Source organism: Vanacampus margaritifer, chromosome 10 (genome assembly GCF_051991255.1).
Source record: "Vanacampus margaritifer isolate UIUO_Vmar chromosome 10, RoL_Vmar_1.0, whole genome shotgun sequence".
Lineage (NCBI taxonomy): Eukaryota > Metazoa > Chordata > Actinopteri > Syngnathiformes > Syngnathidae > Vanacampus > Vanacampus margaritifer.
This window is the reverse complement of record NC_135441.1, coordinates 25,023,633-25,043,928: the sequence shown is the minus strand read 5'-3', so window position 1 is coordinate 25,043,928 and position 20,296 is coordinate 25,023,633. Positions and strand designations below refer to the sequence as shown.

The following is a 20,296-nucleotide window of genomic DNA, read 5'->3' as shown; positions in this document are numbered from 1 at the left end:
TGCATATTTTCTACCTTTTAATTTGCTTTGCGACCACTTTAAACTGAAGTGTGTTAGCCAATTAACTTTATTGTGTAAGATTTGTTTATTAAATTATTTATTATGTTATTTTCACTCACAGCCATTTTCACTGAAGCAACCCCCTTCGCTCCGGCTGTTTTTTTTTTTTTATTATTTTTTATTTTGCAAGGCCCACACAATATTGTGTTCTATTGCTACAAAAACATGGAACTTACCAAAAGAAAGAGTCTCTTCTTTCATCGTTTTGCAGAAATTAGCATTAAAATATAGCTAAGTTTAATCATTATTCACAAATCTGTTTAGAATTGTGGGTAAATGAGCTTGTTTGCAACATTGCCTTGTTGATCTCTTATACTCTGCTGCCACCTGCTGGCCGTTTGTGTAATAACTACCATTGCTTTGAGCGTTCTCTTCAGTTCAGAGGCTGCATCAAAGCCATTTGTATGCTCTAGCATAAAAGAACATTACAAATGTAAAAATACGTCTTTGCGACACTTAAAACATTAACAATAGAAGGTATTTATACATTTTTGGGAGGAAATGAGTTGATATATTTTGTATTTTTTTTTCTAATATTTCCATCCATTGTCTTAATTTGGGTTAGGCGGGTTTCATCTAATACATTTGTATTTTTGTGCATGTACGTTTTTCTATTTGTATTTGGTGAAAATTGTATTTGCATAATTATTTATAGATTTATTTTGCATATTTTTTTAATTTAAAAAATTGAGTTTGTATGAGTGTATTTTATACTTCATTTAAGGATTCCTGAGGATCGTAATTAGTCGAATAAAAAAAACGGAATATTTCAGCAACTTCCCAAATGTCTGTGTATTTCTAAGCTCATATTTTTGTATATTCTGTCTAACATTTTTAAAAAGAAAAAAAATCCCTGCATTTGAAAAATTTTGGATTCACGTTGGCCATAAAATCCCGTTATTATGTACATATTCCTTTAAATTAGTTTTATACTTGGTCCAATATTTTTGCAATGACTTTCTATTTTCCATCTGATATTTTGCTAATTTTCTTCTTCTTCTTGCATTTTCCATCTTTTGTTTTGTCCCTTGTTTGTGCAGTTGCATTTAGCATAATTTTCCAAATATTTGTGAATTTCCCATCGAATTGTTTGGCGTCCCCGAATGCACAATTTAAGCCAAACAAAAAGCTCTCCCTGCATACTTTCCTGCACGCATCTGCCTTTTAATTTGCTTTCCGGCGGGATTTAACTGAAGCGTGTTAGCCAAATAACTTGGGCGGGGGCAAGTAAATTACTCTTAGTTGTTAAGTTAGAGAAGCGGATCTTTGTGTTTATTATTGCTCATAATCAATTTTACAGGCCGGCTTTTTTTGTTATGGTGGGCTTCCCCTGTTTACAGAGGCTTGTAAACAGCGGGGCCCGGATGTGGCACGAACTAAACAGGCGCACGTGCACACGCACACGCACACGCACGCATGGAAATGAGTCATGTTCCAGCAGGACGCCAAGAAGGTCGACAAGAATCCAGCAGACCACATGTCAGCTTACAATTTGGGGTTGCATTTCTTCAACAACATTCATTATTAAAGTTATATCATATTTCAATGTAATCCTCTTTTTTTTTTCTGTTCAACTTGATAACATTTACTGTATTTGTTGGCAATTGGTCCAAAATCAAAGTAAGGTTGTTTTTATAACACTGCTGCAATATATTATTTGGGCACTAGAGGGAGACGTTCAAGTCTACCACAGCTGCAGCACAAACACTTTTATTCATTTATTTTTCGATAGGAATACGGGTTAAAAACGTGACTTCGTTTCCATAGATCATGAAATGAATTCCTCTACGGTATCGGCACCTTCACCCAAATTCTCACCACAATCTGTAACGGGTTGCCACGTTCTCCATTAAAAACCCGCCCGTCACGTCCAGCTCGCCACACTTAAGATGCTCGAAGCGTGCGCTCGGACCACCCAAGAGGCGCATACACGCACAACAAGTCAGTGTGTGTGTCATCTGGGTGTGCGAAGGCTTGTGGAGGACGAGGAGGAGGAAGAGGACGTGGTTTTGGCGGTTTCTGTCTTTGGGATTGGAATGCTACGGAAACCCCTGACTTCCTTTTCGGTTAATATCAACACGCGGAATTGAAGACGCAAGTCATGATTGTGGTTTGGAGACGCTACAGCAAGAAAAAGCTCGGGCAACACACGAATCAATGCTCAGATACTACATTTGCACAAAAAAAGTCGTTTAAAATGACACGGGTTCAAAATATTTTCATTATTGTAGCGGTTGTTAGCCGGAACAGTGATGTGAAATTTGACTTTTATTTCACAATTGGACCAGAAAAAAGTCTCACAATTCTAACAATAAATGTGTCATTTGATGAAACGCACTTGTCACCGTCCTTACCTGCTTCCTTGCAAACAGCAGCGAGGTCGGCGCCGACGTAGCCGTGAGCGGCGTCAGCCAGCCGCGCCACTTCCTGGGAGGCGGCGGAGCACGGGACCGAGCTCAGCTGCTTGCGCAGGATGTCGGTACGCTCGGCGGGACCGGGAACGCCGACCTGTCAGCGGGCATTGGCGTTAGCGACCACATGATTGTGTCGTACCCGCTACAATTGGAAGCGCTAGCTACATAAATCAGGAACAGTATACGTATAAATCAGAAAAGATTTATGGCTAAAAAAAATTCACCTTGTCTACACATCCTTTTTTTGTCTTAAAAAAGAAAAACCGCAGGACAGAATAGATTTACATCACAATTGGCATTACAATGAACATAGTTTAAATACAGGTACTTAGAATAGAGCCTTGGGGAACTCCCAAAAACATTGCCCTTCAGGACAATATTGTGGCTACATCTTTAGAACTAAAACATAATTGGCTTTCTAGTAGGTACCTCCAGCTCCTTGTCAAAGCGTCCAGGTCGCCGCAATGCCGGGTCAAGTGCGTGGGGCCGATTTGTGGCCCCCAGGACCAGTAGCTGTCCCGAGTGGCCCTCCTGGACAGAATCGGAAACCATTTTGAACTTACAAACACAATGATGAGCACATCAGAGGATTAAATGGTGACATTGTGGCAAAAAAAATAAAATAAAATAGAATTTTTTCACTTTGTTTCATCTTTCTTTTCTTTGATCTTTCCTCTGGTCTCCTGACAACTTTGTTCAATTACAATTTCAATTTATACACTCCACAATTACAAAAAGAGCATAATTGTTAAAAAAGAAAAGAAAAGATTATTAATACTAATTTTGAGTTGTTTAAATTTATACATTTGCACCTTTTTTTTACATTTTAAAATAACTAATTTAATCAATTCTGTTTCATCCGAAAGGAATTTGCATAATTACAATGTTTCAAAGAATTTCATGTGAATTTCATTTTCTTGTTTTGCATCAAAAAATAAATAAAAAATGATCGTCCTAATCATGATTTCAATTATTACCAAAATAACGGTGATTAATATTTTCTTCATAATTAAGCGGCTCCTAGTGCAAAATGCTGAGAATTAATAAATATATAACTTTATTTTATTTTTCTATTTCATTGTTTGAATGTCCTGCTTGCTAAATGAGGATAATGAGTTCTCCTCCTTTGGCTGAGATTCCTCCCCAGTAAGCCGAAACGCAAGCAGGAATGATGGCGGAGGCGGAGGAAGTGATTTGTCCAACAGACCAATCAAGTGCATAACCTTGATCCTCTGGACAGGAAGCCTCGCAGCACCTCTGAAAACAACTCCTCCTAGCTGATAATCGTCCGGTCGCGGTGACCCGAGGTGATTTACTTCACAGGATTCTACTCAATGTGCGTGCGGGTGTCGAATGCAGCGAGCTGCCGCGATGTTTTAAGCATTCCCAAACACAACGTGTGCCAAACATCAAGTAATGTCCTCACGGTACAAGCCTGAAAGCATCAGGGTACATCAGTGGGAGGACGAGTTAAAAGTGAAGGGTCGGGCCAGGTCTTGACAGGATACTTACGGAGTCGATCCCGTCCATGAGAGTCAAGAGGGACGCCACTACTCGCTTCTCCACCTCGTTCTGCGCGCCCTCTCGCTTGGGACACAGAGCGTCCAGCTCGTCGATGAAGATGATGGAAGGGGTCCTGGCAAACAAATAAAACACAAAAATCTTCAGCATTTTTGCTGGATTCTGTGTAAAAGTTGTAATTTCATGGAAAAAAATTAGCCAAAAAATGTCAGAATATTACACAAATAAAACAGATGTTTTTTTTTTATATCAAAAACTAGGAATATTATGGGAATAAAGTACCAAGTATTCGAAAAAAATATATTTATTTTATAAATAAAAGTGTCAAGGGTGGGGGTGGTGGTGGGGGCAATAAAGTTAATTCCAACAGAGCCTTTGCGAACTAATTTTACGAATACTGTGAAAATATGATATGCGGGATAAATAAATAAATATGCTAAATAAAGTTGTAATTAGAACAGAGCCTAGGGGAACTCCAAAAATATTACATATAGTTTAACATCGAGACAATGTGTATAGTATTACCGGTACAAGTAAAATATATATATATATATAATATATAATATGATGAAAATGAAGTCATTTCACCATAAAAAAGAAAATAAATTATAAGAATGATGTCATAAAATAAATCATAGTATTAAAAAAAAAAACTAATAATGAGGAAAAAAGTCAAGATATTACAACAAATTTTAGCAGTCAAAAATATGATAAAACACAAAAGAGTAAAAAGTGGCAATATAATCCTGATGACATCCATCTTTTTTGTTTTTGACAAACAATGACAATACCACTCCTGTCCAGTAGGCGGTGATCTTTCCTCCATGCACCATGAAAATGTTACCTTTTCGATGCCTCTGTGAAGATTTGCCTCAACTTCTCCTCAGTTTCACCATAAAACCTGAAGAGGAACATTAAGACCCCACTCAGTTTGTATGACGGTGACGACATGGACCTTGCAATGAGTTTAGCATTAGCTTTACTTGCTCATGATTTCCGGCCCGTTGATCACCGTCATGTGAGCGCCCACCTCGTTGGCGATGGCTCGTCCGATCATGGTCTTTCCCGTGCCGGGGGGTCCGTAGAGAAGAATTCCTCGGGGAGCGGGGATGCCTGGTGAAGGCAAGAGCTTCATTTATCATTTCAATAAATAAGAATATGTATAGGAGCTGTCAAACGATTAAAAATTTTTAATCAGATTAATCAACGCTTTGAGAATTTTTTGTTATTTTCATAACTTTAGAAATGTATTTTAGCAACATTACAATCTCCTCATATTTAATATTAATTTGTATCCCTGCCAATTCCGAGTTGATCTTAAGTTTTGTTGCTTTTTAATTATAACTAATATTTGTATTAATTATTATATATATATATATATAAATAAAATTGTCATTACATACCATAGCTGGAGAAGAGTTGCGGGTGTTTGAGGGGCAGCTCTATGGTCTCTCTGATGACATCTAATTGGCTGCTGAGGCCGCCAATCATGCTGTAGGTCACTTTTGCTCTTTTGCTTTCAGCATCCTTCTGCTTGGCTTTGCCTCGAAAACTAAGCTTGGTCATCGAGGCCAGACAGTAGAAGGTGTCAGTACTCAACAAAGCAGCAGAGGGCGCTATGGGGACTTGGGGAGGGCATTCTGTGCTGAAGGAACCCTCCAAGCTGATGGTGTTCTCCTCGCAGTCCGCAGGGGGTTCGAGGTGGTTCAAAATGGGAGATGCCGGGGTGAGGGGAGGCGGGCAGGCGGCGGGTCGGTGCGGCGTGCTGGCCGCGGGGGTACCCTGAGGACCCCCGGTGTCATCTAAGGAGAGCAGATCGAGCCGGAGCGAGAGGTCGGCGGGGGTGGCGTCCTGCGCAAACGACTCTTCGGTGTCACAGGAAAGAGGAGGAAGGAGAGACGACATCTGGAGGGCGCCGCCGTCTTCACCTCGTACGCTTTTCACGTAAAGACTGCATGGCCGGCCAAAGTATGTGACGGACACAACGTTGCCGGGAAGAATGATGCTTCCAACTGGGGGAGGAAAAAGACACAAAATCGCCACATTGAATGCTACGGCTGTTTGTTTCATTCTCAACTGCTTAAATTTAGAAGGTACTTACTTATTAATACATGCATAGGGTTGTTTGCTATGTATTATATAAAATATAATCATTGTATATATAAAAATCTGAATGCTAGAAGAATGTAATTGTCATTTTATAAAAGAAAATGTTATTAAAAAACAAAGTAGAAATACATGACATCGTCTTTTCATAAAGAAAAACAAAGTCATTTTAAGGGAAAAAAATGAAATATTGTCAGAAGTCATAAGTTAAGTAGAAATATTATTTAAAAAAAGAAAGCATAATTTTATAAAGAAAAGAATTGTACAAAACAGAAGGGTTGAAAATTTACGAGACTAAAAAAAGTGTGCAAAAATGTAATTTTACATTAACAATAAAGTTGAAATTATATATATATATATATATAAAATTAGAATAAACTCTGAATTTTATGCACATTTTTTATGTTTTTTTTTTAATATTGTGCCTGTTTTACATGGTTCTTCAAAGAAATTTTATTTTTCTGACCATTGTTCATATCAAAAGTAAACCAGCATTTTCGCCATTACGGGATGAATACAATTTTCTTCCATCTAATGTGTTAAAACTTACCTACTTTCTCCAGAGAAAAAAAAGAAAAAAAGAAGAAAAAGAAAAAAACTTACCTAAAGAATTCAGCAGGAAGCTCTTGAACTCGTCGGTGTTTAATTTGTCATCGTCAGACCTGAAGGTATGAAGAGAGCACAACAAAGCACTGAATGTGTGAGCTGCACTTGCACAAACACGACAACAGATGGCAGTCTCTCACTTCTAACGTCATCCAGAACCGTCCACTTTGGAAAAGAACGCAACTGTTTTACCATTCAATTATAATTAATTTGATTTGCTCACAATTTATGGATTGTATTTACAAATATTGAAATTAAAATTCTATTTTTCCATAATTTCAAAGGGGTGAGGGTGTGAATAATTACATGTTGGCGTCCAGCAAACGCTGTGCATTTGCAGTCAGAATGCAAGCAGGATGCAGAGAAGTCGAAAGGCTGCCAAAGAGTAGATGCTAGCTTACATGCCACATCTTTAGCACCGCCCCTGATCGTCATGGTAACACAAGCCCATGATTTCAACCAGAAGTTCTTTATTCTTTGTCTATTTTGACAAAATCATGTCCGATATCATTTATCAATACACCTGGGAGCTGTTTTAAATTGTGAAAAATGTGCATCATTGAAAGTAGCGGTATTGCTAAGAAGTTAACCTTGGAGAGAGGATGACTTCCTGGGCTTGAAGCACGGGACCCGTCACAGGCTGAAGCATCACTGCATCGCCACATTCCACTTTGAGGTTGCTCTGCGCACCCTTGTTGAGGCCCACTTTCCCACTGGGGAACGCGGCCACAGGCCATCCCACACACACCTGTCAATATGGACAAAAACACAAAATGGCAGCAAGATTACGACTTGTAATTTTGTGGAGGGAAAACTGTTATGATAAGGAAAAAAAATCAATATAAAAAAAATTGTCATAAGTGTAGTGTAGTTTTTTTACATACTTTTTTAAAAAGGGAGAAACAATTGCAAGACTAAAATTGAAATGGGGGGTTGTTTAGCATATCTAGACTACCTCCTGTCGTCCCGTGGGACTCGTGAGGAGGACGGGTCTGCCGATGCTGACGCCCGCCGATTTCAGCGAGTTGAGGCTCAGTTGCGCAAGAGACCATCTGCAACTTTTGGGCGTTTTATCATCAGCTGCAAAGCACAAACAAACACCTTGTAAAATAAAACGCAATGGTTATAATGCCTGCCATGCGGTTCTGAGGTTCGATCATCAAAAGGAACTTTTTCATGTCACGATCATCATAAGGTCAAGTTAGTTAAACAATGCTAGCCCTTTTCTTCTTCGTGTTGTCACAGTCAAAAAAGTTAATTAGGTTTCCAGCCGGCGTGCAATTATTACCTTTCTCAACGAAGTCGATGACAGTGAACGCGTTGCTATGTTTACTCCCCTCGTGACTGGATGTCTCCAAGTTGCTCGAGTCACAGGAGCTGTCGCCTTCATTTAACCGCTTCGATTTGCTTTTATTTTTCTTAGAAGACATAACAAACGAAAGAAATGTGACACACGTGAACGCGAATCAAGCATAAACACCGGGCGCTGGATAGCTTCCGGGTTCAAAGTTGAACAACGCCCCATTTTACCGTAATGCGTCAAAAACAAATTAGCGTTCACCGACATTTTTGCTAAAAAGCTAGGTTAATCGATTAACACGTCACATAACCAACTGCCACTTGGCATTTGGTCATATGCAAATATTTAAATGTAGGTGGTTGGTGATTCATCTTTATAATAACCGTTTTGTGTTAAAAGTCGTGCCGGTGGGTGAGTCACTGATGGCGAATGATGATTGGCGTACGCCAAGAAATGACGTCACTTTTGAGCTCCTCTAACATTCACGCTCTTTCAATGAAGCATTACGGTAATTACGCAACTTCAACAGCGGAAGTCGGCCAGTCTGCATTTAAATACGATTTTAACGCAAGTAAAAGTGACCGACCAACAATAACAACATGGCTTCGTCTGTCCTACTTTGTCAATTTCGTTTGGCTGGAGTTTGCCGGAAGTGGGGTTCCTCTCGCGCGTTCACGTGCAGGACAGCTGTCAAACAGTTGCAGCGGGAACAGGGCGCCTCGGCATTGACCGGCAAAGTAGACCGGTTCGGGGGAGTGACGGTGGACCTGGCGGACGTCGGTCTGCCGGAAGAAATCAGCGAAAATGCTTTCGGTGACTTATTGACAGGTTTGTTGAGCTAATTTAACATGCTGAAATTACCACCTAGTGTCAATAATTGGGAGGATTTATGTACTGGATCCGAATCTCTGAGTAAGTGACAATTTTCTTGCTTGGTAACAGGAAGGCTTCATTAGAATTTCATCTGGTGTCAGAAGTGGGATTTGATTACGTTAGCCGTTATCTCATTGGCGACTTAAAGATGTGCATGATTGATGTACCTTTTGCTGAAACAAAATTTGTTGTCAGAAGTGGGATCCAAACCAAGACAGCTCGGCCATTCATTCATTCAAGTTGTCCTGTGGTTTTGACGCCGTAGATTCATTGGCCCGGTGGAAATCGGAGGGCAAGTTGGCCGTGTGGCTGCGGGTGCCCATCGCGATGAGTCGATGCGCCTCCGCCGCCTCCGCCCACGGCTTCACCTTCCACCACGCGCAGGAGCGCCACGCCGTGCTCGCCCTCTGGATGGGCGCAGGAGAAAGCAGGTTGCCTCGCTTTGCGACTCACCAAGTCGGAGTGGCGGGTAGGGGGACGACTTCTGCATTTCCAAACAATGTCCGGCAGGGGGCAGAGTGGGATTTGAATACTTGTCCACACAGCATGTCAGAACATGTCCTCAGCATATGGCAGGAAAACTAAAAAAAAATCTGCTTTTATCCGGTAAAACGAAAGAGGCCTTGCTGAACAACCGGATTGTGGCGCACCAGGGCTTCCTAAAGACCTAAATTAGAAAAGTTAAAGTGGAAAGGAAAAATTGACACGCAAACAGCAAAAAGTAAAAACGTTGTGAACCTAAATTACAATTATAAAGCAAGATATATTAATTTAGGTTCATTAAAAAAAAAGCTCTTTGGGGAAAAAAAGAGACTTGATAATGTATTCAAAGGAGGAAAAATGTAGTTGTTTTTTTATCATAATTAAACAAGATTAAAATAGTGTTTGACTTTTTTTCAAGTAACATTACCAACAAAAATACGATTTTCAACATTTGTAAACTTGACGTTTAATTTATAAAATATGTAGGCTTAAGCAAGGAAAATCATAGGTGCGAAACTTGTGAATGTTATTTATTTTTTTGCAAAAACTTTTTCCAACTTACTTGCATTTCAATTATGATTATTATTCTTTTTTTTCCCCTAGTGGTTCTCTTTTCCATGCAGCCTTAATACTCATTTGTCAGCCAAAGTTACATAACTTTATTTCGACAGTAATTTTTACACTCAATCTATTCCAATTTGAAGATTTTTTTTCCCCACCACTTTCACGACGCATTTGTATAAATAATGTTTTCCCCCTGTTGAATATTCTCTGCGACACAATAAGCTTCCAAAGTCCATTTTTGGGCTCCCGGGTGGCGAATGACCTCAATTTCCACGCGGAAGTCCAAGTCGGGCCTTGAACACTTGCCTCTTTTACGCTGCTGTCAAATACATTTTCAAAGGAGGTCGTACCAGCAGGAGAAAATAAGATTCCTTCCTCTTCCTCCTCGCTTAGTCACACCGTTGTAAAAAAAATAAAAATAAGTAAAAGGTCCACTTCATTGACAAGTTCGGCTGAGTCACGCATGCTCTGTTTAGACTCCACAAAGGCCATCTGTTATTGTAACCCCTATTAACAAGTTCAAGTGAAATATTTACAACACGGACGACTGTGTGGTTCAAAACCGCCGGTGGTTTGGTTCCAGACCACTTGCCCATTTATTGAGTACTCCTCAAATGTTGTCGTTTTGCTGGCGCATTCACCGACATAATAGTTGAACTGGTTTAAATATGAGTCAATGCATGTTTTGATTGTACTTTTGTGTAGGCGCAGTAGTCGATGAGTCCAACGGGAAAGTTTTGGTGGTGCAAGACAAGAACAAGGTAATTTGCTTTGGAAAGCTTCTTTCTTTTTTTTTTTCTCCACAAATATTAATGCATGGAAATATGAATGCATTTTGTAGAATGGTGAAATGGTTGCCATTATATTGTATACAGCGAAAACTCTGGTTACAAATTTGTGTCGTTACCCGTCCTCAAATGAATATGTTCACAGATGAAGTTATTATTTCCCTTTGAAATGAATGCAAATGCAATTAATCCGTTTCCATCATGAAAAATTATATTTTTACCTTGAACATTTTGTTGTGACAAATATATAGTCTTTCAATTATTTCTGCTTCAATTTACAGATGTGCAAAGAATCGTCATGATCTATAATCCAGTCTGACGCGCTAATGTTAATTAGCGCACTACTCGCGGCACTTTTATCACTCAAAAGAACGGCTATTCATACAAAACGCTTCAGGAATGTTTACAGAGAAGCATCTTAACATTACTCACCGGCATATGCGCCTCCTAATTTCTTACGCTGCAAAAAAAACAAACACAACTTTTATTAGAATAACTTGATCGTGACTTTTTCCTTCTACTCTCTAATGTGGCTACAACTTAAGTGTATCAGAAGGTGCGGAACCACACTGCCCCCAAGTGGTCAAATCGTATACAACATGAGCAGCACTCCCAATAATGGCACACACAAGACAGTATAAAATAATTTAAATAAAATCGATTTTTGGACATTTAAAATCGATTCTGGATTGAACTAAATGAGAATCCATTTTTTTGGGCACACCCCTAGTGGTTACTACTAGCTCTAAATGACCACCACCTTACATAATGCAGCGTAGCTTTTGCGTTGTATTGTGAGACATGGCGGCAAACTAATTTGTTGCTTCATAAACTCTAAGCGGCACATTTCTGTCCCACCCTAAATCGGGAAACCCTTGTACTTAGTTTGACAGATATTTTTTTCCAGCATAGTATAAATAAATGTCATCTTGGCACAAAAATGAGCTTCTAATGACTTGACTGTTTGTCCTTAATGAAGCGTCTATAATCACTTGTATTTATTTTTACTTTTCCGTGTCCTCCAAACCTCCAGTTAGTTGACCCGTCACAAACACACTCTGTTTATACATAAGGCCGATGAATGCAGTGGGCCAGCACCACAGAGCGACGACTGTACAGTACACGATCATCTCGTAATGAGTGCACTCTCAACTGATCCTGTGAAAACACAAAAACTGCCCACTTGGGTTTGTTTGCATTCCAGGAGGGTCTGAATAACACTATCACAAATTCAACCAGATAATGACAGCAAAGACACTTTTATGTTAATTGCACCGTTTTTAGTTACGCATCTGTGTATGGGCTTTTGAACAGTGGCGTTAAAAAAAATATTTAAACAGCCGATACTAGCTCTTTTAAAATGACCTGCTTTTTGTTTTAATGATGGTTGTCTGTGTTCAGAATTAATCACAACAAACTTATTTTAATGGGAGTCAGAACACTCCTGCCACCATTTAAAGTGCATCTGATGAGCTCCTAATACATTTCAGATGCTCTAGTAGGCTTTTCCTGACATTTATTATTATTATTATTATTATTTACAAACAAACAAAAAACGTGTAAAGTTTTTAATAGCATTTGGCGTTTGCAAAAAAAAAAAAAATCATGCTAAGTTTTAAATAGCAGTTGCCGTTAAAAACCCCAAAAACATTTAGGCTTCACAAAAAAGCCAACTAGAACATCTGAACTTTATTTTTGTTAATCAGAGAAACTTTAAGTGATCAATGATAACAGCAAAACACACAATTATAAAAAAAAACAAAAAAAAAAAACGTCATCCCAATTAGCATCAAAAGGTAATAAATGTAAAAAAAAAAAATCAGATTTTTAGTGTCACAAAATCTTTTATTTGTCCTCGTGTGGTTCAACTCCAGCAGTAAAGCATTTGGTTGAAAATGCATACAAATACAATGCAGCTTAATTTGTGCATTTTTGTGTTCCTCATACAATCCTAACGTGTATTTTACATTTCTGCGCTGTATACAAAATAGACCTACAAAAATAGATATATACACACACACACACACACTGACAGTATAATTTAACCAGCAGCATTCTGTTATTAAATATCAATGATAAAGTGGTGAGACTATGAAAGATAGCACTTCTAAACTGCATCATACTTATCAAGTCAGTGACAAAAAAAATTACATTTAAAACCACGTTTTTTTTTCTTTAGCTATGTAGCGGGCTAAATAGTTTCTGTTTGCAAGCTGTAACAGAAGGAAAAAAATGGGTTCTGTAAAACCGCATTCTCACTTTTCAAATAAGGTTCTTGTCCCAATGGAGAACAGAAATGGCAGAAAGCTTGAAAACACAATTTTGCACTTTTACAAACAAGCTAGCTTAGGCTGCGTTGGGGTCTTTCAAAACCTTCTTACTTTGATCGTTTTCGTCCTGAGTGAGAACAAAAATCTGGAAATTGGCTCAAATTTAGATTTCACTTTAGCTGCGATGCCAAAAACGTCTCAATCGAAATGTTCTAGAGAATACAGTTTTGCTATGAAATTGTTGTTGCAAAAAATGGGTCGCTATTACGATACATGAAACTTCTATAGGATATGGGTATTTAATTTTATTTTCTATTTTTGGCAGACGAAAAACGCCTGGAAGTTCCCCGGCGGGCTGTCAGATCCCGGGGAGAATATCGGTGAGTGTCAAGTTAGCACGTTAGCAAGAAGCTAACACAGTACCGGCTTAATAGAGCTAAATTCATCCTTTCATCATCAGTGGTTCTCAAACTAGCAAGCTAGCTCCCTAGCAGGTAATCGAGCACCAACGGAGCTAGCTAGCTAGCACCTGGGGCTAAAGCCAAACTGTGGCAGGGTTTCTACTTTCTGGACCTGGATTTGCCACCTCTGTTTACTATCATAGTTGACATAACTTCACGTTATCCTTCCCAGGAGTGACGGCGGTGCGGGAAGTCTTGGAGGAAACGGGCGTCCGCTCCGAGTTCCGATCCCTGCTGAGCATCCGTCAGCAGCACAACCACCCGGGCGCCTTCGGCGTGTCCGACATGTACGTCATCTGCCGCCTCAGTCCGCTCAGCTACGACATCCATTTCTGCACGCACGAGTGCGAGCGCTGCGAGTGGATCAGCCTCGCCGAGCTGGCGCTGACCGCCGACACCACGCCCATCACGTCCCGCGTGGCCAGGCTGCTGCTGCATGGGCTGGAGCGCGGGTTCGAGCGCATCGACCTCGCCATGGAGGAGCTCCCCGCCGTCTACTCGGGGATGTTTTACCAGCTCTACCATCGACAGATTTCTTCATCTTAGCGATAACGAATGTGACGACCAGGCCTGGACCTGATGTAGCGCTCTCTGCACTACGCTCGTCTCTACTGTTTATGAATGGACCGCTACACTACCTACTACAAATACTGTTTATCTAATTGAGCTAGTTTTATTTTTGAGAAAATATAGACTGGGAACAGTGCATTTGACAACCAGCTGTGACCTGAACTTCTTGCCAAAAGGTCCAATCCCGGTCATCCCAAGTCGGCAAATACGTACCACCATCAGTGTCCCTGTGCTTTAAGATAAAAACTGACGTCATCTTGTTTTCGGATCAATCGAAGAAAAGTTTGATCAAGACTGGGAAGGGATGCTGGTCACAACCGATAAATATAAGGCAAGATTTCCCAAAAATGACAGTCTATAAAAATGCTGAGTATGTTGAGTGGGAACTTCAACAAACTGAGTTCGGCACACCAATAATTTTGAAAATTGTTGCAAAAAAAACAAACACCTCAAGCTTGTCTCCAATATTCGCGACCTACCTCCAAGAAACTTTCCTAGCATGTTACGGTCAAATTTGCAGAGTTAGGACCAGGAAGTTGTACCTCTGTGTATCAGAAGCTAATGTATTTAGCTTCTAATGCTGCATTATACAATGTGCTGACTTGGCTAAGATAACTACAGCGTCTACATCATCTTTAATCGCCGTAAACTGCCTGTCGCCGGTTTAAACCGAACCTCATTCACTTCACTTGTCTTGCATTGGGTTCGTTCTGCTCCAGTGCAGCACAAACGCAAATAAGATACCTCAGGAAGATGCATCAAAAGGTGCTCAAGGTTTCATTTAAAGTGTGTGAAATGCCCTTTTTTTTTTTTTTTTTTTAAAACGTCTTTCTCCAAGACACCTTGTGTTAAAATCCTTAACGGAAAGAAAGTCATATAATATAAAGGTATAATCCCAAATCCTCTTCAGAAAGGCACCTCATTCTCTTCACGACCAGTTGGGATTGTTAGAAAAAAAAAAAGTCAAGGTGCGATGGAATAATATGACGTAATAGTTGTAAAATTATCACAGCAACTTTTTTTTGGGACAGTGGCGACGCACCTTCACTGCCGTCACACCTCAAGACATGAACATGACTCTGCCTCGTCCCAGGTTAGCTCTTGGCGGACATCGGGAGGAAGAGGATGGCCTTCTGACCCGGTCCAGTTTTGCTTCCAGACTTGTACTGGCCGGTCCGCTTCAGCGCCACATACATGGTGGGGTACTTCCTGGAGCGGTACGTGTTGTAGTTGTTGCTCTCCAGGCGCTCCAAAAAATAACATTCCTCGGTCGCTCGTCTCTGAGGAACAAGACAGAGGAATAAAGACATCCATCCATTTTCAGCACTGCTTACCCTCAACTTAGACAAAAGGACTGGTCGCCATTCATTCACAGGGTGAGTAAGATCATCGTTTCCACACTGAACCAAACCCAAAAGTCAGACAAGTGAACTTCTACACGACCAACAGACTGAATTCTAACAATGTACAATAATCCTCTGTAGATTCAAGGTTTGCCATTCAGTTATGTTGAAGTCAACTGATAATGTAGAAATACGCCAGGGAAGAAATATGCTGCGATTATCAAAAATACGTGAGCAATTGACACGGTTATCTTATTTGTTTACTTCTTAGTTTGTTACATCAAAATCCCCAACAAGGTATCAGGGTTTTAACAAAATGAACACGTAGTCTGAATGTGCCTTTTATGTTATGGTGCTCTTTTTTTCCCCACTGTAATAATTCCCACCCAACGTTAGTAGTATTGTGCTAATGCTAATCTGAATTTCACTGACATGTTTTGAGATGTGGTGAAAATTGCGCAACAATTACAACAGTGTAAGCTTTCTGAAGATGTTCCCTACCAGCAACAAGGCATTTCCTTGAAAACACTCAAACTGGCGTGTTCTTGGGGTTTGGCTCATATTTGCTGCTTGTATTGTACTTGCTACTGTATTGTATTTATGGTCAAAGAAAGTCAACCAGTCAATCCACAGTAAAATAAATAACTGGCAAGACGTGGTCCACTCACCGCTCCAAACAGTCGTCCGTCTCTGTTCATGGCCAGATAGCGGTTGGCACAAGCTCCCTTGATGACGACCTCCCCTACAGATGTGGCCTGCAGCTGAAGCGTTACTGGGGAGAACAGATAAAAAAAAAAATGCCTTGCTACAGACTGTGGAATGTCAATGAACCCCCCTGAGACACAAGATACCAGAAACCAATCAATTGGCTATCCTAGATGATTCCAAACTGTTATGTTATGTTTTTGGGAAAACTATGACATCAGAAGAATGTGGATGGTACATAGTGAGATGATTTTAGGGACAACTGAAACCTCCGATCTGATTGTGACGTATAATCACAGAAATCTTACAACCCTGCAGGAATAAAATCATTTTGACAACAAAAGGCGCATTATTCAAAGGAATGAAGTCAACTTTTTTTTTTGAGGAACAAAAGGTGTATTTTGGGGGTGAATACCGTCCTACTTTTCAGAGAATAAGGGCGTCTACGGACCAAAGTACAGGAAGTCCGAGAGTCTGACAACAGAATTGGCGGAGACCACAGAATACGGTGAGAAATTGTGTCCGTTCTAAGGTTGAATTTCTAGAGAGTTTTGGCCTCTTTTTCATGTCCGGCTTCAGTTTTTGTGGTGGACTTCAGGGAAAACGAGACATTTGTCCCCCAGAGTCTAAGCGTAAGCATCCAACGCAGGTTTTGAAGAGATGGAACTTTGATCATACCAGGGGTTCTTCCACGCCAGCTGCAGCAACTTGGAACCCACTTCGTGTGGGTTTTGCCCGGGATGGTGTGAACACAAGACTAAAGTCTGTGGTCAGCCCTTAAGGATGTGGTCTATAAGTCACTGGGGCAATTAAGTTTTGAGGTGAATGGAGTTCAACCAATTGCATGCCACCAAAAGCACAACGCCCCCCCCCCGTGACCGAGAGTTACTTTTGGGGAACAGTTGCATAGTAAATTTGGTTAACTTTGTATGGTCACAAATCGGTAGCATCAACTCAAGAGGAAAATATAGTACTTGCATTAGTGAATTATGTCATCCTAAAATTTGGCTATTATGCTTCAACAGAAGTGCCATTGATGGCGCTTTGCTATGATCCCATCAATGAGGAATAGCGCTACTCATTAGCTTCCCATGCTAACAATCCTTCTCAACATCCACTCTGGTTTCTATCACAAATAGTTGTGACTCATTGTTATTGAAAGGTAAATTCAATTACCTTAAGTAGAGCTCCTCTCTTTTATAGGACAATCTAAATCAAGGTACAATAGTTGTGTTGGTGCTGGTAATGTCACACTGGCTCAGGAACAAAACATTTTCCAAACATTTTGTTTTCCTGAGGCATTTGCTGAGCGTCTCGCTGTCTCTCTTAACAGTGACTGTTTAAAAGTATTTGTGTAACGGACCTAACAAGGCCCTGTTAATTCAGGACTGAGTACAGTTTGTGTTCTTAAGAAAGTGAAAGTGTCCTGATGTAACCGCAACTTGTTTTTGGTCATAAGCCTTCGTCATCAGGAAGTCGCCTTCACTGATTTTTTTTTTTTTTTTGTTGTCTGGTGTGACGTCTTAAAGTGTGAGTCAGCATGGCTAGCCCAATTTACTAAACTCAGACATGTTCCATTGATTACATAATTTTTTTTACATTACATTCCCGGAACTTTGCACATTTGAATGAGCTGAGGAAGAAAATAAAGATAGCAGGGACTTACTGTGGGGATCACTCTTCTCCCGGATTCCGTCCACTCCCCCATCCGATTTGATCCGCAAGAAGAAGCCCCCGTTCTTACAGTACAGCCTTTTGGGTTCCTTGAAGGTTCCGGGTGGGAAGCCACCGCTACCGTCTTCAGTTGTAGAGGGAAGTGTGGTGATCTCTCCGGTGGCCATCTCCTCCTCCTCTCTCAAGTCAGCGACTGCTGCTCCGACTCCTTCTGGAAGAACCCCACGGTGGCCTCCCACCTACCTCCCACTAACTTCCCTCCTCCCCCCTCCTCAGAGCTTCACACCAACTGGCTCGCAAAGACCTCAGGGGTCCGTGTGCTGGTTGAGACAAGCTGGTCGCGAGGGCCTCAAAAGCCCTTTTGATTGGTGACATTAACAAACACAAGGTTTCCACGGTGAGCGGGAAAAATGTCAGCAGATTTGCAGTTTTCATATGCTTGGCTTCTGTTTGGAGGGTTGTAGTTGGGGGTTGGACGGTAGCCGCACTCCCTGCCCCCCCTTTTTCTTGCTGCCTTCCTGCGTAGTAGTTTAATCAAAGCAGCTGCCTTTTAGATCTGTGTGCAAGGCTTTCCCCATTCGGGCCTCAGTTCGCATGCGCCCTTGAGAGCACCCACACACAGTCAAGCTCACGCCCACTAGCGCTCTGCGATTCGCAGACGTCAAGAAAGCGGAGATGGGGGCGGAGGCGTGGTTCATCTCGGACGGTTTCACTGTGACCCTTCAACCACGTGAACGGAACCAGAGTTTTCATTCATCCGGGCTGCTCATGACTACGGTGGTTCACGGTTTTCCTAACTTGTTGCAGAGTTCTTTTTTTGAACGATTCCTTCCCCTGCGTCTCATCGGTTTGGGCTTCTAGGCAAATGTAACCACATCAGAAACTCGTGTTGGATCAGTTTACATCCAGCTGGGCTCTTGCTGGTGACACTCCACCGCCCGCCGGAAGGAAGGAAGCACTCAGTCAAACGTGTGATGTGGGTGTTACGGTCAAGATCATTTTCAGAGACATCTGATAATTGGGTCTGTTGACTTTGTCAAGGAAGTAGGGTAAAAACTAAATATGGATAGTGCGACATAATAGCAAAGTTATCTACATGTATCAAGTGGTCTAACATCAGACTCCAAAATACCAGACAACTCAATTAGAGATGGACTACTGTTGACATGCCACATTCCACACAAGTGCGTTAACAAAATTAGTATCCCAGTGACTACCTCCCGGAGTTCACTTCATATATGGCTGGAAAAAGTATTCCAAATACTTCAACCCATTCATTCATTTTCTACCCTTTATCTTGGAGCCTATCCCAGCTGACTATGGGCAAGATGTAGAGTACACCCTGAACAGGTCGTCAGCCAACTGCAGGCCTCATAGAGACAACCAACCCTTCACTCACACGTTCACAAGTACGGACAATTTCTAGTCTTAGAATCCAGAATACCTGGATATAGCACAGAGAGTCAAACTCCACAGAAAGCAGGGATTCGAATCCAGAACTTTTGACGGTGAGGCCTTGGGCAACAAGTTACGCGTACTTGGGGTGGTGTCAAAGATTTACCCTCAGACAGAATGCTATCTTTGGGTGTCGGCTCTTCCCACACAGCTAACTTCATTTTAAATCATGATGTAGACTGGCTATGTTTGTATAAGGTTAGTGGTTCCCAAACTGGGGGACCCGGATCCTCAGATTTCTGTTCAGAACCCCCATAACTGAGGAACTCGACAAGCATTCGCATGAGCCAAAACGTGTCAAATTTATATAACTGATTCATCTGCTTACCTCAATAGATACAAGGACATTATTTTTCTTTACTTTTTTTTTTTTAAACACCACAGCTAGTAGTTAGCATATCTGCTTCACAGTTCTGAGGTTCTGTGTTTGGACATCAACTAAAGCCTCCCTGTGTGGAATCTGCACGTTCTTCCACTGCTTGCATGGATTTCTAAACGGACTGGAATGTTGGAGGCTTCCACCAACATTCCAGGAACATGCACTTTAGTTTAATTGAAGACTAAATTGTTCACAGGTGTGACTGCTCGACGACCAGACCAGGATGTGCCATTGTCAGCTGAGATAGCTTCCAGCTCACACATACATGGATGGATGGATGGAATTATATGACTAAGACTCGGATGTAATGTTTGATCGTCAACAATCATTTTCAGTACTGATGCATCTGCAACTTTCAGCAACTAACCATCTGTCTCCCCCATGTGGTAAACAATGGTAGTAACATTTTAGATTGATTTGCTCCACCTAACACAGTGGTTGAAATTTGAGGTTAGAAATATTTCCTAGGAACCCCCAATCTTAACTCTAAATGAACGTAACTACCATATGTACACTGGATATGCTGCATCAATTAAATAGCAGCCTGTTAATTTGCTATGTTTTTATTTTTTTCACAGAACCCTGAGGATCCGGGTCCCCCAGTTTGGGAACCATTAACTTTATACAAACACACTTGATCTACCATTTTCCAGTTTCAGAGGTGGCAAATCCAGCTCCAGAAAAAAAACATGCTACAGTTTGGCTTTAGCCCCAGGTGCTAGCT

General features: G+C 40.9%; 3 protein-coding genes across 4 annotated transcripts in view; 1 reads left to right on the top strand and 2 right to left on the bottom strand.

Moving 5' to 3' along the window:
- Nucleotides 1–8,196, bottom strand: part of afg2a (AAA ATPase AFG2A) — a 105,273-nt gene extending 97,077 nt beyond the window's left edge. For both annotated transcript variants that reach the window (XM_077577350.1, XM_077577351.1), the window contains exons 1-10: nucleotides 7,996–8,196; nucleotides 7,663–7,787; nucleotides 7,298–7,455; nucleotides 6,705–6,763; nucleotides 5,399–6,007; nucleotides 4,979–5,108; nucleotides 4,840–4,896; nucleotides 3,987–4,110; nucleotides 2,904–3,005; nucleotides 2,415–2,568 (exon numbers count right to left, since the gene is read on the bottom strand). In XM_077577350.1, the coding sequence (XP_077433476.1) occupies nucleotides 2,415–2,568; nucleotides 2,904–3,005; nucleotides 3,987–4,110; nucleotides 4,840–4,896; nucleotides 4,979–5,108; nucleotides 5,399–6,007; nucleotides 6,705–6,763; nucleotides 7,298–7,455; nucleotides 7,663–7,787; nucleotides 7,996–8,137 (1,660 nt within the window). In that variant the 5' untranslated portion in view covers nucleotides 8,138–8,196. The remainder of the gene's footprint in view (nucleotides 1–2,414; nucleotides 2,569–2,903; nucleotides 3,006–3,986; nucleotides 4,111–4,839; nucleotides 4,897–4,978; nucleotides 5,109–5,398; nucleotides 6,008–6,704; nucleotides 6,764–7,297; nucleotides 7,456–7,662; nucleotides 7,788–7,995) is intronic.
- Nucleotides 8,197–8,542: 346 nt separating this feature from the next.
- nudt6 (nudix (nucleoside diphosphate linked moiety X)-type motif 6) lies at nucleotides 8,543–14,298 on the top strand. The gene is made up of 5 exons (XM_077577352.1): nucleotides 8,543–8,835; nucleotides 9,146–9,349; nucleotides 10,633–10,688; nucleotides 13,311–13,365; nucleotides 13,619–14,298. The coding sequence occupies exons 1-5, from the start codon at nucleotides 8,607–8,609 to the stop codon at nucleotides 13,990–13,992; spliced, it is 918 nt and encodes a 305-aa protein (XP_077433478.1). The 5' UTR covers nucleotides 8,543–8,606; the 3' UTR covers nucleotides 13,993–14,298.
- Nucleotides 12,390–20,187, bottom strand: fgf2 (fibroblast growth factor 2). The gene is made up of 3 exons (XM_077577353.1): nucleotides 17,731–20,187; nucleotides 16,028–16,131; nucleotides 12,390–15,296 (listed from the first exon to the last, which is right to left on the bottom strand). Exons 1-3 carry the CDS (start codon nucleotides 17,903–17,905, stop codon nucleotides 15,111–15,113), a joined length of 465 nt encoding a protein of 154 aa, XP_077433479.1. The 5' UTR covers nucleotides 17,906–20,187; the 3' UTR covers nucleotides 12,390–15,110.
- Between the last annotated feature and the right edge of the window lie 109 nt (nucleotides 20,188–20,296).

What these genes read in the sequence shown, in the direction of transcription:
- nudt6 (XM_077577352.1), top strand. Translation starts at nt 8,607, where the DNA reads ATGGCTTCGTCTGTCCTACTTTGTCAATTTCGTTTGGCTGGAGTTTGC. An exon ending in TCACCAAGTCGGAGTGGCGG is followed by an intron (nt 9,350 to 10,632) that starts GTAGGGGGACGA and finishes ACTTTTGTGTAG; the next exon opens with GCGCAGTAGTCGATGAGTCC. An exon ending in AGATCCCGGGGAGAATATCG is followed by an intron (nt 13,366 to 13,618) that starts GTGAGTGTCAAG and finishes TATCCTTCCCAG; the next exon opens with GAGTGACGGCGGTGCGGGAA.
- fgf2 (XM_077577353.1), bottom strand. Translation starts at nt 17,905, where the DNA reads ATGGCCACCGGAGAGATCACCACACTTCCCTCTACAACTGAAGACGGT. An exon ending in GGAGAAGAGTGATCCCCACA is followed by an intron (nt 16,132 to 17,730) that starts GTAAGTCCCTGC and finishes TGTTCTCCCCAG; the next exon opens with TAACGCTTCAGCTGCAGGCC. An exon ending in ACGGACGACTGTTTGGAGCG is followed by an intron (nt 15,297 to 16,027) that starts GTGAGTGGACCA and finishes CTTGTTCCTCAG; the next exon opens with AGACGAGCGACCGAGGAATG.